Here is a 21,078-nt window from a genome sequence, read left to right on the forward strand (position 1 = left end):
TTCATAAATTCGGGGCATAGAGAAGCAGTAATAATGCACATTGTGTGGAAAATAACGTGTTTGTTTTTTTTACCTTAAACTGCATAAACATTAAATTACACCAAATAATGTTGTTTTTAGCAACGTCATATGACCCCTTTAATTACAAAATATAATGGCCTAAAAAAAATATGAAAAGCAGTTAATGTTTGAAATGTCCCACTTTGTTCATTTTATGTCACTATACACTGAACTTGAGCATAGTATGCATCTATCAGAAGAAATAATGAACATACGTTCAAGATTATTAGGTCTAGTTACACAAAATTAACATTTAGCAACTAATTTGAGAGCATGCTTGAAATATACTATCTTAAAATGCTTTAGGGGCAAATTATAAAACTATTATTCTAGTGTAGAATATCACTCCGTACTCATCTACATTTTCCTGCATTAACACCACTAGAAGTATATATATTAATTTAATCTGCCTTCAAAATACACTTTCACAGTAATCATAAAGCATACAGAGATACAGTAGCAGCCAAAAGTGATGTCCAGAGGGAACATTCACACTATTTGCTTTAAATAACCCTACAAGTTTAATTAAACAATTAAACAACTACACAATACACTTAGAAAATCTACATCAACATTAATATGTTTGATTAAAGGGTAAAGATATCATTCTTCCTATGCTGGACATCACTTTTTGGCCACTGCTGTACATTACTACTGTATACACTGGGTACAAGTTTATAGACGGTATTTTAAACTCCTTAAAAAACATGATAAGAGCAAGAAACCCATATCTTAAAAGAAAATAACACAATAGATAACTTACTATGAAATCTTGACCAGACCTTATACAGGAGAACAAAGAGAGCCAGTATCAAGATTGGGATGATGATGAGAGCTATCCACCAAAGTCCACTCTCTGAAGGAAAAGAACATGAGGAATAAACATAATAAATAACTTATACATAACATACAGTGGGGAAAGTGAGTATTTGACACATCAGCATTTTTATCAGTAAAGGGATTTCTAAGCTATTGACAAAAAAATTCCACCAGATGTAGCCATCAAGCCAAATATTGAATTCATACAAAGAAATTTGAGTCATAATAAATAAAGTAAAATGACACAGGGAATAAGTATTGAACACATGAAGATAACAAGGTGCAAAATGGCATAGAAAGCCAGGAGATCACCTGAAATCTGTCCGTATTGAAAGAGAAACCCTGCCCCCCATCAGTACTAATTGATATCAGCTGCTTTTGTCCTAATTGATGGCCTATATAGGCTTTTCATTACCCAGGAGGCACACAGGAAAGACTTCATGATGGGTAAAAGCAAAGAACTCTCTCAAGATCTTCGCAATCTTATCGTTGAAAAGCATTTTGATGGGAATGGTTATAGGCACATTTCCAGAATGCTGAATGTTCCTGTGAGCACTGTGGGGGCCATTATCCGGAAATGGAAAGAGCATCAGTTCACCATAAACCGGCCACGATCAGGTGCTCCAGGTAAGATCCCTGTCCGAGGAGTTCAAAGAATAATCAGAAGAGTTCTCCAAGAGCCAAGAACCACTCGGGCAGTACTTCAAGAAGACTTTGCATCAGCAGGTACTGTTGTTTCAAAGAAAACTATAAGCAATGCACTGAACCGCCATGGCATCCATGCACGCTCACCACGAAATACTCCATTGCTGAAAAAGCATGCTGAGGCTCGGTTAAAATTTGCAAAAGAGCATTTTTCAAAAAGCCTGTGGATTATTGGGAGACTATAGTATGGTCAAATGAAAGCAAAATTGAACTTTTTGGCAGTCATTATAAACCCCATGTTTGGAGAAGAAATGGCACTGCTCACAACCCCAAGAACACCATACCAACAGTTAAGTTTGGCGGTGGAAGCATCATGGTTTGGGGCTGCTTTTCAGCAAGGGGTACTGGCAGACTTCATGGTAGTGTTGGGCGATATGGTCATTTTTCAAATCGTCATATCGTCAGCCCGTGAGATCGACGATACACGATCTTATCGTGCATGTGTGGAGCAAGAGAGAGACTCTTTGTTCTTGTGTTTTAAACCGTCCAGGTGCGTGAGAGAGCCTATGGAATCACCAATTATTGAAAAAAATATACTTTAAAACATACTGATAAACTAATGTTAAATATAAAAATACTGTATTGAAACCGCTACATTCTTATATATAGTCGGACACAACTGTCATATTGTGCGTCCTGTGACAATTTGCCGCATCTGCGCACGGAGGTTATCAGTCTAAATGTTCTGCATAATCAGTCAACGGTGAAAATCAATGTTACATTTCATTTAAAGTCCAACAGTTTAACACTAATATTGGGCATAAACCAACAAGTTAAATATAAAGTATTTAAAACAGGTAAGTTGATATATTTGGAGTAAAGTTGAATTGAACTGATGCATCAGTCATACAGCGCTCCGGACCGTGCGCCTCATGACGAGCTCGACGCACTGCAACAGAAACAAGAATGAGATGCATTCTAACATAACTGTGGCATTAAACTCAGTGAGGGCTCGTTTAAAATAGTGCACATATATAGGCCTTAGTAACGGCCAAAACTCTGTATTTTGCATGCATCACATTATATATAGTGCGGAGTGCATGAAAATAATAACAAGGCTGCAGAGCAAACTTATCCATAGTGGTTCTCACGTAGTCCTTCTACGTCATCACCACATAGTGAGTGTTATAAGTGATAAGTCTAATAGAAGGACTACGTGAGGACCACTGTGGATAAGTTCGCTCTGCCGCCTTGTTAATATTTTGTCTTTACTTTATTTGTAACGCCAAGAAAGAGTTAATCTGTCATGTATGAGAAGAGTGTGTTGTCGTGTAGCAGCCATTAAATGTGTGGGACACCAACTCCTCGTTTTCTCTCTTTCATTTCATGGATTTAACGAGTTATCAGAGTCTAGGCGGACAGTTTCAGTGACTACAGGCTCTAATCCTCCTGCGCTCGCACGCGCTGTGTGTGTGTGTGTGAAATGCGATTCTGAAATTAAATAGCTGGGCAGTTTTATTTTAATAAGCAGCCTAATAAAAATAATAGTTATTATTATTATAATAATCTAATACATTAATAGGAAAATGAGCCTAATATCATCTTGATTATCGACAGAGAAATCTGCTTATGTCAATATCTCTGACTATCGTTGATACGCGATATTATAGTCTATCGGCACAACCCTACTTCATGTTATTGAATGCAGGATGAATGGAGAAATGTACAGGGACATTCTGGATAAAAATCTGCTGCTATCTACCAGAAAATGAAAAGAGGTAGGACATTTCAGCAAGACAATGATCCCAAACACAAGGCCAAGGAAACAATGAAGTGGTTTCAAAGAAAGAAAATGAAGTTGTTTGAATGGCCCAGTCAATCACCTGACCTAAATCCCACAGAAAATCTATGGAGAGAACTGAAGATCAAAGTTCATGAAAATATAAATTATAAATTTTTATTTTAATATAAATTTTAATTTTATTATCAATATTTAAAAGTTACAGTACTTCATTTTTTTTAGGATTCTTTGATGAATAGATCCAAATATTAGCATTTATCTGAACTAAATACCATTCAAAAGCTTGGGGTCAGTTTAAATCACAGGAATAATTTTTAAATATATTCAAATAGAAAATAGTTATTTTAAATAGTAAAAATATATCAAAGTTTTACTGTTTTTTTTTTTCTGTACTTTGGATCAAATGAATGTCTGCTTGTTAAGGAGGAGATACTTATATATATATATATATATATATATTTGAAAGTTAAAGGGGTTGCGAGTCAGTCTAACAAATGTGTTTTCCAAGTTCAAGTCTGCTTTATTGTCAATTTCCACATGTACAGTACATACATACAGAGAATCGAAATGGCGTTACTCTCAGACCCCGGTGCATACAGATAACATTACATTTTATATTTGATCTAGATTTTTTAGGCTTTAAATGTTAGATACAACTATACAATAAGGGAATGTAAAAACAAAAAGGCATATAATAAAATTAAAAATAAAGTTAAATAAAGCAGCGCAAGGCAAATGACAGATATAGTGCAAATCAATGAAGTGAACAACAGTGCAGATAAAAGATTTTTAGTACAAAAAAAATCACTTATTAAAAAATACCTTATTAAGTCTGAGTAAAGTGACAAGTGACAAAGGGCTCAAGAGCAGTTATTTTATTTAACTGACTGATGAGGTAGTTTCCCATTTCAAAATTATCAAAAAAGTATTACTCTACCAAAACATAGTGGGGGATCAGACACTAATTTATCTATAAAGGTCCTCTAGTATGCAGATAAATACATTGCATTTATATATGTGTATATGTGTGTGTGTGTATATATATGACATCAGTGTCCATTTCCATGTTTGTTCAGTAGTAAAAGTTTATGGACATTTAAGTTAAACTTAAAAAACACTTAAATACAAATAAAAGCCTTTATAACAACTTTCCGGCTCTCTGGTAAAAACATACTATAGCATGAAAACCAGTAAGTAATATTTCCCACTGATATCATCCTTGGTTGTATGACAGCAACTGAGAGATTTAAAAATCAAAATGAATCACAAGAATGTGTACCACAACGTCCTTTTGCAAAATTTTTGTGTAATATTTGCAAAATTTGCTTTGATTTTTATTCTATTTATTTTTTATTCCAATGCAATAACATACAGATATGTTTAAGCGTGATGTAGGTCAGGGGTCATCAACTATATTTGTCAAAGGGCCAGAATTTTTCTCGGCAGACACTGTAAGGGCCAGATACTCGTAATATAAAATACAATTCGAATTGTATCCTAATATGTTATTATTTGATATACTAATTCTAATTCCTAATTTATGTTATTTTTTTTTACATATTACCTGTACTGCAGCGAGCCACCAGGGGGCGATAGCGATATTTTATGCTTCATATTTGTGAGGCTGTCAAGCTGTCCATCACAGTCACATGGAGGTCGTAGTTTGTGGAGAACACTAGAACAAAGGCCTTCTGAATATATTTAAATGAAAAAATGGCACTCTCAAAGAGCCTTAAGCGAAAAGTTGATTCAGAGAACCTTAGTTTTAATGAAGAATGGACTGATAATTACCTATTCATATAGTGCCTGTTAGAAATGCTCTACCTGCGTGCCTCATTTGCTTTTTTTCTCGTTAGATTTAAAAATAAATAAATATGGAACTGAACCCGAATATTCATTCGGTGGGTTGGTATTCGATTTGAAAATTTGACATTCGAATATTATTATTATTTTTATTGTATTTTTTTGCACATCTGGGACCCCCCCGCGAAACTGTTCTCATTCTCCGGCAACACACTGGCTGTGTGAGCGTCTCAGCTGCGTGGCGTGTCCGTTTTTTATTTCAGCTCCCATTTAACAGGTTGGAGTTTGCACACTGAGACACGCGTCTCAGGCGCGCTCGAGCCACGCGGAAAACGCGTGCATGCTAGAAATAGAACCGACGCGTGTTCCAGCAACGGGAGTGTTCTCTGGCTAGAGCGCAGAACAGCGGAGTATGTATGGACCGAAGTGCATGTCTGAGCTTGTGTTTTGTTGCTTTGACATTGTGGAAAATAGAATAATAGAAACAAAATGTATTAGCATTTTTACCCGTTATTATTTATCAGATAAATAATAATGGGTAAAAATGCTAATACATTTAAATTAAAGAAAAAACGAAATTTAAATAAGAATAAACTAATTTTAAATAAAGAAAAAACGACATTTAAAAAAAGAAAAAAAAAAGAAATTTAAATAAAGAAAAAACGAAATTAAGTTAAATTAAAAACGAGATTAATTTAGATTCTATATTCTATATTTATGATCCCTCCATGCGGGACCACAGAGACAGCCAGATGGCACAGAATTCCTGGAGAGAAATTGCAAAGACGTTGGGGAAGGAAGAAGTTTTTTGTCTAAAAGTATGGAAAAGTCTGAGAGACAAGTTTGTCAAAGCAAAGAAAAAAGTCCATGGAAGAAGTGGTGACTCAGGTGGATACAAGAACAATCCTTCGATATTAAACGAACTTGGTTGGCTGTTCCAGTTCGTAAAGCACCGTGAAACCGATTCCAATGTGGAAGTTGAGGTGAGCAATATTTTTGTTTAATTACTTTTTCTCTTTTAAAAGAAAAACAAGGTATTACTCACATTTTGGGGGGGGGGGGTAATTTAATTTCGTTTTGTTCTGACGTAATTATATGATGCACTGTAACACTTTTTGCATTTTGTCTTTTAGTTAACATCAACAAACACAACAACTCTTCTTCAGCATTCAGCACGTCCAGAGCCAGAGGCGCCATGTTCTCAGTGTTGTTGTTCCGGCAAACTACTTCTTCGCCGCCGATTCCAGGTGGTTTAGAGGAGAATTACTCCGAGTCGCCCCCTGTCGGTTAAAAAAATAGTACAACGGCGAGCGCGTCAAGTATAAACGCCTCGTCCGTTTGCGGAGGTGCGCGCAGTCTGCGGAGACTCGCGCTGCGGAGCCAGGCGAAAGTATAAACAAGGCTTAAGCCCTGCCCGCGTGAGGTGCGCCGCTTCCAGCTCGCGCTGTTCTGATTGTAGTTTACTAAAAGTTAATTAATTCTGAATGTGTCGCTTCTTGCGTGTCCATCTATATTGCACCAAATGCGACACTGCACTCCCTTGTGAAGCCGATTGGATGAACGGTTCTCGAAATAAAAAAAATGCAAACGGACATACAGACACAGATTCCTGCATTTATTAGAGAGAAAAATGTTAATTACTACCGAAGCTTCGAAGCTCAAAAAATGGTATTCGGACCAGCCCTAAACCTTTTCCTCTTACAAGGCTATTCCTGAATTCAGTATTATTCTGGGGGCCGGATGGAAATCTCTGGCGGGCCGGATTTGGCCCGCGGGCCGCCAGTTGACGTTGCATGATGTAGGTAGTATAGTGTATAGTTTGTAACTACAGTAAGTAGTGTTTAAGTAAATCACGGTCTTACCTTCAAACAGATCTCTCCTTAAGACCGGATCACTAGTTTTCTCACTCACTTCATTCTTGAGTGTGCATGTGTAGTAGTCGTCTGGATGTCCATTTTTATGAACTGTGATGAACTTTCCTTTCGGAAGGTGATCTTTTACATCCAGTATTTCTCCAGCAGAATTATTCCAGATGATCGTTTCACTGTACTTGCAGATTAAATACACAAAATCAGACGTTTTATCTGACCTATCTATTTCTATCTCAGGTTTGGGGACCGGATCTGTGAAATAAATGATTAAAAACATTAAGTTGCAGTCCACAGAAAAAAATAAATAAATGAAATGTAAAACAACAATACTACCTTTAAAAAAAGTCTTGTTACAGTACAACGCTATGGTAATAATACATAAAATTTTATATTACATTTACATTTGAGTCATTTAGCAGACACTTTTATCCAAAGTGACTTACAAATGAGGACAACGGAAGCAATCAAAAACACCAAAAGAGCAATGATATCCACTCACCTAAAGGATTATTAGGAACACCATACTAATACTGTGTTTGACCCCCTTTCGCCTTCAGAACTGCCTTAATTCTATGTGGCATTGATTCAACAAGATGCTGAAAGCATTCTTTAGAAATGTTGGCCCATATTGATAGGATAGCATCTTGCAGTTGATGGAGATTTGTGGGATGCACATCCAGGGCACGAAGCTCCCGTTCCACCACATCCCAAAGATGCTCTATTGGGTTGAGATCTGGTGACTGTGGGGGCCATTTTAGTAAAGTGAACTCATTGTCATGTTCAAGAAACCAATTTGAAATGATTCGAGCTTTGTGACATGGTGCATTATCCTGCTGGAAGTAGCCATCAGAGGATGGGTACATGGTGGTCATAAAAGGATGGACATGGTCAGAAACAATGCTCAGGTAGCGAGTGGTTATTTCAGTCAAAGTTGCTCTTCTATCAGCTTGAATCAGTCGGCCCATTCTCCTCTGACCTCTGGCATCAACAAGGCATTTTCGCCCACAGGACTGCCACATACTGGATGTTTTTACCTTTCACACCGTTCTTTGTAAACCCTAGAAATGGTTGTGTGTGAAAATCCCAGTAACTGAGCAGATTGTGAAATACTCAGACCGGCCGTCTGGCACCAACAACCATGCCACGCTCAAAATTGCTTAAATCACCTTTCTTTACCATTCTGACATTCAGTTTGGAGTTCAGGATATTGTCTTGACCAGGACCACACCCCTATATTCACTGAAGCATCTACCATGTGATTGGTTGATTAGATAATTGCATTAATGAGAAATTGAACAGGTGTTCCTAATAATCCTTTAGGCGAGTGTATAAGCACTACATTAAATGTCTATCACTTAAAAATTGTAAACTATATTGTTTATTTGGAGGAGCATCGTTCATGGTATGATATTAGAATCACACACACTATCTGTGTTAAACAGTGTAAGTGCATCAGTGTAAAGGTTTTAATGTATATCCACTCACCCATAAGGGACAATTTGTATTTTTGTTCCTGTTCTTTACTGTTGATGTCAATGGTATAAAGTCCTTCATGTTCAATATTTAATTTAGTTATAGTGATTTGTCCAGTCATTCTATTAAGAGATGTGATGCCTTTGAATCTCGGATGCGGGATCGATTCACCATCGTCAGTATCCCATTCAATCGCTTTTACAACAGGTCCAGTGCTGCTTCTGTGTTTCCATATAATGCTGCTGACAGGAGGATTTAAGCTGGTAGGACCAAAAGACACTCTACCACCAAGTGCACCAAAAACTTTCACTTCTTGACCTAGTTTGTGAAATAAAAGAGTACGTTAGTCGACATTCAACAAGCACATTTCTGTATAATAGTTACTAATAGCTTCCATAAGGCACGAAAACAAAAAGTACCCTATAATGTACTATATTCAGACAATATGTAATATACATACCGTACAAATATAAACAAAACTCATAATTATGATTGTTATTGTCATGTAATAATTAAATAACCAAGGCATATACATGAACTATAAACTAACGTTACACCCGTTTTGTTGCGGTGTAGACAAAGACTGTAGTAGATATAATTATCTATCTAAAATGTTGAGCGAAATATCGAGTACCAGAAGCAGCTCCGATGGCGATGAATAAAGCGCAGATGACGGTCGTCGAGTATTTCAGAGGAGACATTTTTCAGTCAAAGTACACTTTCATGCGTTATTCTTTTAGATTTTTTAGAAAATATTCTAAGAACACGCCTCAGAGACATCTACAACAAAAACGGTGGAGGAGGAAGTCGGTCAGATGAAGAAACTTAAAGTAGGTGGGGTTCCGAAGATTCAACTGACGCTCAGCGGTTTGCTGCCATCTCGTGGCTGGTCGAAGTTAAATGTTAGCACATACATTACCAGTCAAAAGTTTGTGCATTTATTTGCATTTATTTGTGCAAAAATACAATAATTTGTTTTTATATTGTGAAATGTTATAATTATGTAAAATAAAGTTTTTTTTTTATTTTAATATACATTAAAATCGAATTTATTTCTGTGATGTGCAGCTGTGTTTCAGCATCATTCCTCCAGTCGTCAGTGTCACAAGATCTTTCAGAAATCATTCTAATATGATGATTTATTATCACTGCTAGAAACTGTTGTGCTACTTAATATTTGTTTTGAACCTGTGATAGTTTTTTTCAGGATTTTTTTGATGAAGAAAAAGTTAAAAAGAAGAGCATTTATTTAAAATAGAAATATTTTCAAACAATATACAGTTTAAAAGTAAAATTTTTAAGTTAACATTTTTATTCTTTCTATTTTTTAAAGAAATTACAACTTTTATTCAGCAAGGATGTGTTAAATTGTTGAGAAGTGGTAGCAAAGAAAGCTTTAAATATTTATATATATTGAATAAATGCTGTTTTATTATTTTTATTTATCAAAGATTCCTCAAAAAAGTATTGATTTTCAAAATATAATAAGAAAAATTGGCAGCACAACTGTTGCCAACATTGATAATTCTAATACATTACGTTCCTGTATTAAAAGTTAATCTGTAAATAGAGTAAAACCACTTTTGTAGAAAATGGGTGACTGGTTCTTTTTGAAAAAAGTGTATTTTCTCCTGGTTTTTTTATTAGACAGGGAAGTGGGATGTATTTTTGGTTTTATATTTCTTTTAAGCAAGATCGTGTCTAAACAAACAGTTAGTTTTGGTTTGTTATTTTGGCTCATGCCTATTTCTGAAGCTGGCATTGTGGCTTAAAAGTTCAAAGAAAATTAATTGTTTGCTCCTATAGTAAATGGAAGTCTATGCTTTCAGTTTGTGATGTTGTTCATTCATGTTACTCCACATTACCCCTAGATTCTGGGACACAACAAATAATAAATCAGCATATTAGAATGATTTCTTAAGGATCATGTGACACTTTATACTGGAGTAATAGATTATGTAAATTCTGCTTTGCATCACATAAATAAATTAAAGGATATTAAAATAGAAACCATTATTTTACGTTCTAATATTACGTATGCAAGATTAAGGTTTTTTTTCTGTATTTTGATCAAATAAATGCAGCCTCGATGAGCAAAAGAGACTTCTTTGTTAAACATTAAAGGACTGCCTATGCATAGGGCCCGGCATCTTGTGCAGCGCCCCTGCGTATAACATCAAATCTGTTTTGTAAGCACAAAACACAAGATACTTCTCTTTTCAACATGGATAAAACTTTATTAGATAAATCTAAGACATATAAACTAATCTAACACATAAGCACACGCACACACACATTCATACAAGTTGCAGTAAGATAGAACGTTAGGGAAGAATGAGTTTAAGAGAATGAAAATGTGGAATCCTAAGTTTACAGCAATACTTGAAATTGCATAGACATGAACAACCATCAATCACTTAATTAACCCTCGCATGGAGTTCCTCAATAATGTTAAAATTATATTAGATACACCAGTACAGATCAGAGTCTGGAGGTTAGTTACTTGCGTCGCCTGTGTAAAGGGGGTTCCCTTTGTCAGAATCAGAATCAGAATCAGAATCAGAATGAGCTTTATTGCCAGGTATGTTCACACATACGAGGAATTTGTTTTCGTGACAGAGCTCCGCAGTGCAACATAACAGCGACAGAACAAAAAACACAATAAGGAATAAAAAATACAAAAAAATACAAATAGGTGGGTAAGGATTGACAATATACAAATTGACAATGTATGGCAGGTATATTAAAAAGAGCATTTATGTATGTACATGTATATTATGTGGAAAAATTGTAACTGTACGCTAAGTATGTGTGTTTGGATAAATAAGTGTATGTGTATATAAATATAAATATAAGTAGTATAGTGTGTTCCATGTATGTACATGTATATTATGTGCAAAAGATTTACGTGTACGCTAAGTATGTGTGTTGGATAAAAAGTGTAGTGTATATAAATATAAATAGTGTAGTGTGTCCCACAGTTATTATCAGCTGTTCATAAGATGGATTGCCTGAGGGAAGAAACTGTTCCTGTGTCTGGTCGTTCTGGTGCTCAGTGCTCTGTAGCGTCGACCAGATGGCAACAGTTCAAAGAGGGAGTGTGCTGGATGTGAGGGGTCCAGAGTGATTTTAACAGCCCTTTTGCTCACTCTGGATAAGTACAGTTCTTGAATAGATAGGAGGGTTGTACCGATAATTCGCTCAGCAGTCCGGACTACCCTCTGTAGTCTTCTGAGGTCCGATTTAGAAGCTGAGCTGAACCAGACAGTTACTGAAGTGCAGAGGATGGATTCGATGATGGTGGAGTAGAACTGTTTCAGCAGATCCTGTGGCAGGTTAAACTTCCTCAGCTGGCGAAGGAAGTACAACCTCTGCTGGGCCTTTTTCACAATGGAGTCAATGTGAATGTCCCACTTCAGGTCCTGAGAGATAGTGGTGCCCAGGAACCTGAATGACTCCACTGCAGTCACAGTGCTGTTCATGATGGTGAGTGGGGGGAGTGCAGGGGGGTTTCTCCTGAAGTCCACGATCATCTCCACTGTTTTGAGCGTGTTAAGCTCCAGGTTGTTGAGAGTGCAGCAGACAGCCAGCTCTTTAACCTCCTGTCTGTAAGCAGACTCGTCACCGTCCTGAATGAGGCCGATGAGTGTGGTGTCATCTGCAAACTTCAGGAGCGTGACAGAGGGGTCCTTAGATGTGCAGTCATTAGTGTACAGGGAGAAGAGCAGTGGGGAGAGAACACAGCCCTGGGGAGCTCCGGTGCTGATTGTACGGGTGCTGGATGTGTATTTTCCCAGCCTCACTAGCTGCTGCCTGTCTGTCAGGAAGCTGTTGATCCACTGACAGACGGAGGTGGGCACGGAGAGCTGAGTTAGTTTGGGCAGGAGGAGGTTTGGGATGATCGTGTTGAAGGCAGAGCTGAAGTCCACAAACAGGATCCTCACATAGGTCCCCGGTCTGTCTAGGTGTTGCAGAACATAATGCAGTCCGATGTTTACTGCATCGTCCACAGACCTGTTTGCTCTGTAGGCAAACTGAAGAGGATCCAGCAAGGGTCCAGTGATGTCCTTCAGGTGGGCCAGCACCAGTTTTTCAAATGACTTCATGACTACAGACATTAGAGCCACAGGCCTGTAGTCATTTAGTCCTGTAATTTTGGATTTCTTTGGGATGGGGATGATGGTGGAGCGTTTGAAGCATGAAGGCACTTCGCACAGCTCCAGCGATCTGTTGAAGATCTTTGTGAAGATGGGGGCCAGCTGGTCAGCACAGGATTTAAAGGGTTAGTTCACCCAGATAGCAATATTATGTAATTAATAACTTACCCTCATGTTGTTCCAAACCCGTAAGACCTCCGTTTATCTTTTGGAACACTGTTTCAGATATTTTAAAATTTAGTCCGAGAGCTCTCAGTCCCTCCATTGAAGCTGTGTGTACGGTATACTGTCCATGTCCAGAAAGGTAAGAAAAACATCATCAAAGTAGTCCATGTGACATCAGAGGGTCAGTTAGAATTTTTTGAAGCATCGAAAATACATTTTGGTCCAAAAATAGCAAAAACTACGACTTTATTCAGCATTGTCTTCTCTTCCGGGTCTGTTGTGAGAGAGTTCAAGACAAAGCAGTCTGGATATCCGGTTCGCGAACGAATCATTCAGTTCACCAAATCGAACTGAATCGTTTTAAACGGTTCGCATCTCTAATACGCATTAATCCACAAATGACTTAAGCTGTTAACTTTTTTAATGTGGCTGACACTCCCTCTGAGATAAAACAAACCAATATCCCGGAGTAATTCATGTACTCAAACAGTACACTGACTGAACTGCTGTGAAGTTTGCAGATGACACCACACTCGTCTGCCTCATTCAGGACAGGGACAAATCTGCTTACAGAGAGGAGGTTAAAGAGCTGGCTGTCTGGTACAGTCTCAACAACCTGGAGCTCAACACGCTTAACACATTGGAGATGATGGTGAACTTCAGGAGAAACCCCTCTGCAATTAATAATCAGCAAATTAGGACTTCTTAAGGAAATAGTCCTAGTTAATAGAGAATAAGTGTTCCCTATTCTAAAGTTTTACCAAAAAAAGAAAGAATAAAAAAATATTTTACACTGTAAATAAAACAATAAATATAAAATAGTGATAGAAAACCTTTGCACAAAACAGTGATAATATACAATATATCAACACATTACATAAAAAATTAAACTATGACAACATCAATGAGCTATGAGTGAATCAAACCGCACACTTAACAATAAGGCAAAAGACCAAGCATTGTGGGAGTTTCTCATTTGGCTCTTAAAAGTTGAGGCCTTGACAATTTGGGGAAATTGGTTATCAATCCAGCGATATGGCTGTGAATGCGCTTAAAACACCAGAATTATGGGATTTAAATGCTGCCATGATTCAAAACTGAAAATACAGGCCTGAAAGGTTGAAACTAAGTGTTCGAAAACTCAAAATCTTACAAAAAAAAGTTTTGCAAGATCGAAAAATAAGATTTGCAAGCTTGCAAAATGTAAAAAAAAAATAAAAATATCTCTGCAAACATTATGTTGTTTTTGAGATTTCCTTCTTCAGAACTGCAACATTTTTTTACGATGTTGCGCAAATAATTTTTCAGAGTTTCAAATTTGTCAGTGTTCTCCCACTGTATTAGATTGTTTTCCAGGTTTGAAAACTGGTGTGCGAATGTGTGAATTTTTTTTTGAAACTCTGAAAACAGAGCTTTGCAGGCTTGCAAAGTGGTAAAAAAAATTACATCTCTTCAAACGTAATTTTGTTTTTGAGTTTTCCCTCTTCAGAAGTGCAACACTCTTTTTTATGGTGTTGTGCAATCATTTTTTCAGAGTTTCGAATTTGTCACTGTTCTCCCAGTGTATAGTTTGTTTTCAAGATTTGAAACCTTGTAAATAGTGATCTGAAAACTGGTGTGCAAATAGGTGAAAACAAGTTTTGAAACTCTGAAAACTGAGGTTCGAAAGGGCGAAACTTATTACATTACATTACATTTGCACTCCTATTGCAGACTATTTTTTCAGAGCTGAGTTTACAACACCCACTTTGCGGAGATACGCACACACAGTTGCGAGCTTGCGTCTCACGTGATTTGTGGCAGTGTTGTCACGCAGCTCTGCTCTGAAACTCTGAAACTCAGACTGAGCGAAAATGAAGCTTCGCAACCTCGCAAATAAAAAAAGGCCTGGAGGGAGGGCCTTCTGCTCTTGGCCAATGCTTTGCTGTCTGCTGACGTACAGTCCAATCACAAGTCGTATTTACTGGAAAGGTGGGATTGACAGACTGCTCCGCCAATAACAAAAGCGCACAGGATACGCAAACAGAGGATGCACAGATTTCTGTCCACAAGGCGGTCCGTCAGCTCTATCCTCTCTCAATCCGTCACAAACAGCGTATGAGGACAATGGAAGCAATAAAAAACAACAAATATACAAGTGCTATAACAAGTCTCAGTTAGCTTACACGTAACAAAGGCTTTTAAATAAAATAATAAAGAAATACTGATAACAGATAGAATAGAAAAAGAATAGAGCAAGCTAGAGTTAGAGGTCTTTTGATGTTAAGATTATAATTCAGGTTTATTTTTACAAAATATAGATTTTAAAACGTCTCAATACATATAGCCTATAGTGATTGCAGAAAAAAGTTAACCATGCATTCATAAATTTGTAATAGGCAATTATTTATAATTTTACTGAAATATTTTAATAAAAGTAAAAAATACACTGTACACCTTTCTGAATATTTCAATATAATATCTAAATATTCTTTTGGATGCACTATTGAAGTCACTTTAATTGTAATATTCGGTCTCTACATGAAGAGAGAGTCAGTGGTCCACTGCGTGAGGAAAGTGAATCGTTCGCTGCGTGAGGAAAGTGAGTCGCCAGCTGAGGAAAGTGAGGTGAGTGTGTATACTGATGCACCGCCGGTCTATCAGTGGTAAACTCAGTAGCTACTGGCAATTGTATGGTGAATTTCAGCGACAAGTGGGTAAACCTTTATTTTAGAACTGGACCGCGACGGGACCGCCTTGTGGACAGAAATCTGTGCATCCTCTGTTTGCGTATCCTGTGCGCTTTTGTCATTGGCGGAGCAGTCTGTCAATCCCACCTTTCCAGTAAATACGACTTGTGATTGGACTGTACGTCAGCAGACAGCAAAGCATTGGCCAAGAGCAGAAGGCCCTCCCTCCAGGCTTTTTTTTATTTGCGAGGTTGCGAAGCTTCATTTTCGCTCAGTCTGAGTTTCAGAGTTTCAGAGCAGAGCTGCGTGACAACACTGCCACAAATCACGTGAGACGCAAGCTCGCAACTGTGTGTGCGTATCTCCGCAAAGTGGGTGTTGTAAACTCAGCTCTGAAAAAATAGTCTGCAATAGGAGTGCAAATGTAATGTAATATAATAAGTTTCGCCCTTTCGAACCTCAGTTTTCAAAGTTTCAAAACTTTTTTTCACCTATTTGCACACCAGTTTTCAGATCACTATTTACAAGGTTTCAAATCTTGAAAACAAACTATACACTGGGAGAACAGTGACAAATTCGAAACTCTGAAAAAATGATTGCACAACACCATAAAAAAGAGTGTTGCACTTCTGAAGAGGGAAAACTCAAAAACAAAATTACGTTTGAAGAGATGTAATTTTCTTTTACCACTTTGCAAGCCTGCAAAGCTCTGTTTTCAGAGTTTCAAAAAAAATTTCACCTATTCGCACACCAGTTTTCAGATCAACATTTACAAGGTTTCAAACCTGGAAAACAATCTAATACAGTGGGAGAACACTGACAAATTTGAAACTCTGAAAAATTATTTGCGCAACATCGTAAAAAAATGTTGCAGTTCTGAAGAAGGAAATCTCAAAAACAACATAATGTTTGCAGAGATATTTTTATTTTTTTTACATTTTGCAAGCTTGCAAATCTTATTTTTCGATCTTGCAAAACTTTTTTTTGTAAGATTTTGAGTTTTCGAACACTTAGTTTCAACCTTTCAGACCTGTATTTTCAGCATTTAAATCCCATACAGAATAAGATTATAAAAACCTGGATATTTCTGAATCAACACAGATGGCATTTGTACAAACTAAAACAAATGACCTGAAATTATATTTTGCAGTTTTTCTTTGAATGACAGTATTATAATTCATAAGAAAACAAATCAATGACGTTTTTTCAAAGTAGCAAAAACTTTATTGTTATAGTCTCGAAGCACAAGTAAGAATTTCAAAACATGAGCCATGAGCAAAGTTTAGGACTGTATGCCCTTATTTTTTCAGATTTCACATAAAGTAATAATAAAAAATAAATAAAAAAAATACTTTGCTGATAATTCAATTTAACCATTCCAGCATTTTATTTCTCTGTAGTTAAGGACAGGTTCCTCCTCCAGTACAAAAGGATAAACTATTTTAACCAACTCCACCAAAAGTACTGACTGTAATACCATTTGGTACTTAAAAAAAATCTGTTGAGCAGATTCTTAAACCGTGCTGACTGGTCATTGTGTTCACACACTCAACAGATATACATTGCTTAAACCTTAGTGAGAAATGGACTTTTTAAAATTTCAGTACCGAATGGTGTCGCAGTCTGTACTTTTGACAACACTACTGTCTGCACTAAATGCTACTTGTTTCTATTTTTACTTGGTACAAACAGTAATACACTTATTTAGATGGCCCATTTTACATTCATTTGTGCCATTTCTAACACCAGAAAAAATGATATGCGACAATGGACACTACCAATTAAGACAAAGTGCAAGTGTAAATAGCTGATGCATTCTATATAATGGCAACATCTTGGAAAAAATACAATGTAATACACCCTCAGGGCCGGCATCTGCTGGACGGGGCGCGGAGATGCCTCATGAGATGAGATGCCTCATCATTGTTACCTTAACACACAGTTCTCCAGCTTGCTTCAGGAAGTCAGTTTTATGTCAAGGATTTGGTCTAAATTTGGTCAAAATGCAATGCAAAGAATATCCTATCACAAAAAAAGAAAAGAAAAAAAAAGTCCAATAAAGATTGCTGAACATGTAACAAATAACAAATAAGTCCAAGTGATTTGCACATGACAATGTGGACAGTTAGATTTGGGTGGGGGAACAATCCACTGAAGTGTGAACACAATTAAACTGAAGGCTATTTCATGAAAATATACAAATAATTTTTAAACCTTTAAAACTAGCCATATTTAAGCAATTTAATAAATATGAAGCTCACTGCCCAAAATATATTTTGTAAGCCAATAAGAAGAAAAATCCTCATTCTGCTGCTTTGTTATCGTTTCTTGTCCAAACTCTACTGACATTTTTAGAGAAGCAGAGCTGTTATTTTCTAGGAAGTAAAATAAGAAGATTTTGCTTGAAGACTTAGAAAACATGCAAAAACACCATAGATCATGACATTGTAACGGTGGTTGACTGGTCTCAAAGTCTCAAAATATAACACTGTAATAATAAAACCTTCGTAATCATTGGGAAGAAGGAGGCGGGAACCGGCGGACAATCAAACAAAGACTTTAATAACAAAATAAAGACAAAACAGCACATCAGCCCCTCACGGACGACTGATGCGCACAAATAAAAACCAAAACATAAAATAAAGCCCAGGCCTGGTCCTCTCTCGTCCTTCACTTTTGTCGCTCCAGTTTTATATCCTTCCATCTCCTCTGTGGGACTCGAGACCGGTGGTGGGTCGTAGGTGTCGCTCATTTCCCAATCACTCCACCGGCCTCGCTCATTCCCACATCCCTCGGCCCCGCCCCACTCGTCACAAACACAAATCAAATACACCCCACCCCCACCCCAAAACAAAAACTTCTGAAGCAGGAACCAAACCCTGGTCATCCGTGTGATGACGCAAAGTCCTTATCGCCAGACCACACCTTACTCTTAGTGATGACTGCATGCAGACTTTAGTCGACTTTCCGACTGAAAGCCTCAAAAGAAGAAAAAAAAAACCTATTATTGTTCGGGGTGCCAGACAAGTCTATACCTGCCACATTTGTATATTCATTTCATTCATCCCGGATAGCACAACAGACAAACCAATCCATCCACTACATACAAAAATAAAGACAGAAAACAGGAAAGTTGTATACATTCTTATCAGTGTTTAAAAAGGTAACGTTACTATATTACAGAAAGGTTTTTAGATCCACACATTTCCACTTCAAGGAAAAAAAATATAATAACAACAACAACAATGATAATAATAATAATAATAATAATACCAATAACAGCAAAAATAATAGTAAACTAATGAAAAAAACAAGACAGAAATCAAAACAAAGAGCACACACACACACACACACAAACACACACACACACATATATATATATATATATATATATATATATATATATATATATATATATATATATATATATTATCTAATATACCTATATCTATCTATCTATCTATCTATCTATCTATCTATCTATCTATCTATCTATCTATCTATCTATTTATATATATATATATATATATTATACAGAAATGAGTGCAAGGTGTATGTGTGACTGATTAAAGCGAACACTGACCAAGCTGGCAGAACAGGTGGCCAAAGTAACTCAGGAACATCAGCCTGACTTGCTCTTTCTCCAAGTCGCTGTTTTTTTTAGGGGTAGAGTGCGGAACTCAAGTTCAATCCCAGAATTAACAAAGAGGCATTCGGTGGCCAAGAGAAAATGCCCGTTAGCAACAGGCTAAACAGGTAGCACCACCTCCTCTTCTCAATTCCTGAAAACTCATACTCTGAAAGATCCACGCGTAAGGACTGCCTCCAACGGGAACGTATCACACACGTTCTGGTCAGTCGAATTTCCTCAGTCTCTAAACCTCACTCTATATGTACACGTACTCCTCCTCTTAATTGGTCCTTGCCTCCAGTCGCTATGTATTTTAGCTGGAGGGTGGTGACAGAGCAAATGAAAGTAAACAAAACACAAAACATCACACTATGCCAGTTATTTCTCTATTTGTTTCTCTCTTTTGCCACGGACTTTACATCCTGTGGTAACTAGGACATACACAAGCTCCAGTCTGGATCCAGAACACCCGAGAAGAGATGATGCCAACGCCTCAGAGGACCCCAGATGTAGCTAACCCTGAAACAACATACAGAACTAAAAAACAACTGGTATTCAATAAGAATGCTCTGCATTTTCTGAATATTGAAAAATTATTCACTTTAAAGAGCATGCAATAGGACTGAAATTGACAGTCCACTATAAATATAACTTAAGTTAAAATGGTAAGTCTTCATCTTTGTAAAGGACTATCGATGTAATTATTTATTTTTTATTTTTCCTACCGGGGATGACTGCACCTTCTTTTTTCTTATCACCTTTATAATAAACCAAATAATAAACAATTAGCCATACAATGAAATTCAACTTTTATATATTATGTTGACAGACATTTGTCAACATATCATCATCATAATGTGATAAAATTATTCACTTTAATAGAGCATGCAGCAGAATTATGAAAATAATGAAATGTAACTTTTTATATTATACTGACAGTCATAAAAAGTTAGAATTGAAGTGTGTTGCTTAACTAGCCACAATTCTGTAATTTAAACCACCTGGATATCGGTGTAGCAGATACTGTTTAGTTAGTAATGATTTATGGGAGAATAATGTTTTTCAAAGTAGCTTGATGAGAAAACGTAATCACATTAGCTTTACTGAGAACATACCATAAATATGTTAAATATTTGTATAAATAGATAACAATTTATTACATCTTATGGTTAGGGTTATTACATGCTTACCTTTTGACGCTACATTATACTTCTTTCCTTCAGTGTCATTTGTGAAAAAGAAAGAAGATCCAGGAGTTAGACAGACATATACAGCAGAGTAAGCTACTGCTGAATTCCTTAAAGGGGTCATATGATGGGATTTAAATTGTTCCTTTCTCTCTGGAGTGTTACAAGCTCTTGGTGCATAAAGAAGATCTGTAAATTTGCAAAGACTAAAGTCTCAAATCCAAAGTGATATTCTTTGTAAAAGACTTGTCCACGCCCCCCTAAAATTCCTCGTTCTAACATGCCCCCACATCTCTACGTCATTATGTGGGAATATTTGCATAACACCACCCAAATGTTCACACAAAGAAAGAAGGCATAAATTTTATATTGAGTTTTGAGCAGTGTCGAGTATCGCTTGTTGTTTCTCTGATCACATGCAGACATGGTTTTGTGTTTACGCAGCGTGATATTCAATGTTATATTATAATGTTATAACGTGATATTCTGCCCCACCCTGGTGGGCTCCAATGCCACCTGCTCTGCCTTGGTGGACCCGTGTTCCCGAGTTAGGCCCACAGCAGGTTCCTGTTACCGAATTAAGCCCATGGCGGGTCCCTGTTTCCCCTGTCAGGCCCAGGAAGGGCCCTTGTTTCCCATGTCAGGTCCAGGAGAGGCTCCTGATCTCCATGTTAGGCCCAGTTCTGCCTGCTCTGCCCCGGTCCTCGACCACTGCACTTCCTCATGGACCTGGCCCTCCCCCCCTCCCCCTGTTCCGCCTCCGCTCCACCGCCCTCCTAGATTGTTTTGAGCGTCTG

The 21,078-nt window shown here is 37.2% G+C and overlaps 1 protein-coding gene across 1 annotated transcript in view; it reads right to left on the reverse strand.

Moving 5' to 3' along the window:
- Positions 1–743: 743 nt before the first annotated feature.
- Positions 744–21,078, reverse strand: part of LOC132143356 (uncharacterized) — a 110,912-nt gene continuing 90,577 nt past the window's right edge. Inside the window, exons 5-7 of the mRNA XM_059553498.1 lie at positions 8,485–8,790; positions 6,991–7,251; positions 744–916 (exon numbers count right to left, since the gene is read on the reverse strand). Coding sequence (XP_059409481.1) covers positions 759–916; positions 6,991–7,251; positions 8,485–8,790 — 725 coding nt within the window. The 3' untranslated portion in view covers positions 744–758. The remainder of the gene's footprint in view (positions 917–6,990; positions 7,252–8,484; positions 8,791–21,078) is intronic.

This window comes from Carassius carassius, chromosome 7, assembly GCF_963082965.1.
Source record: "Carassius carassius chromosome 7, fCarCar2.1, whole genome shotgun sequence".
NCBI lineage: Eukaryota > Metazoa > Chordata > Actinopteri > Cypriniformes > Cyprinidae > Carassius > Carassius carassius.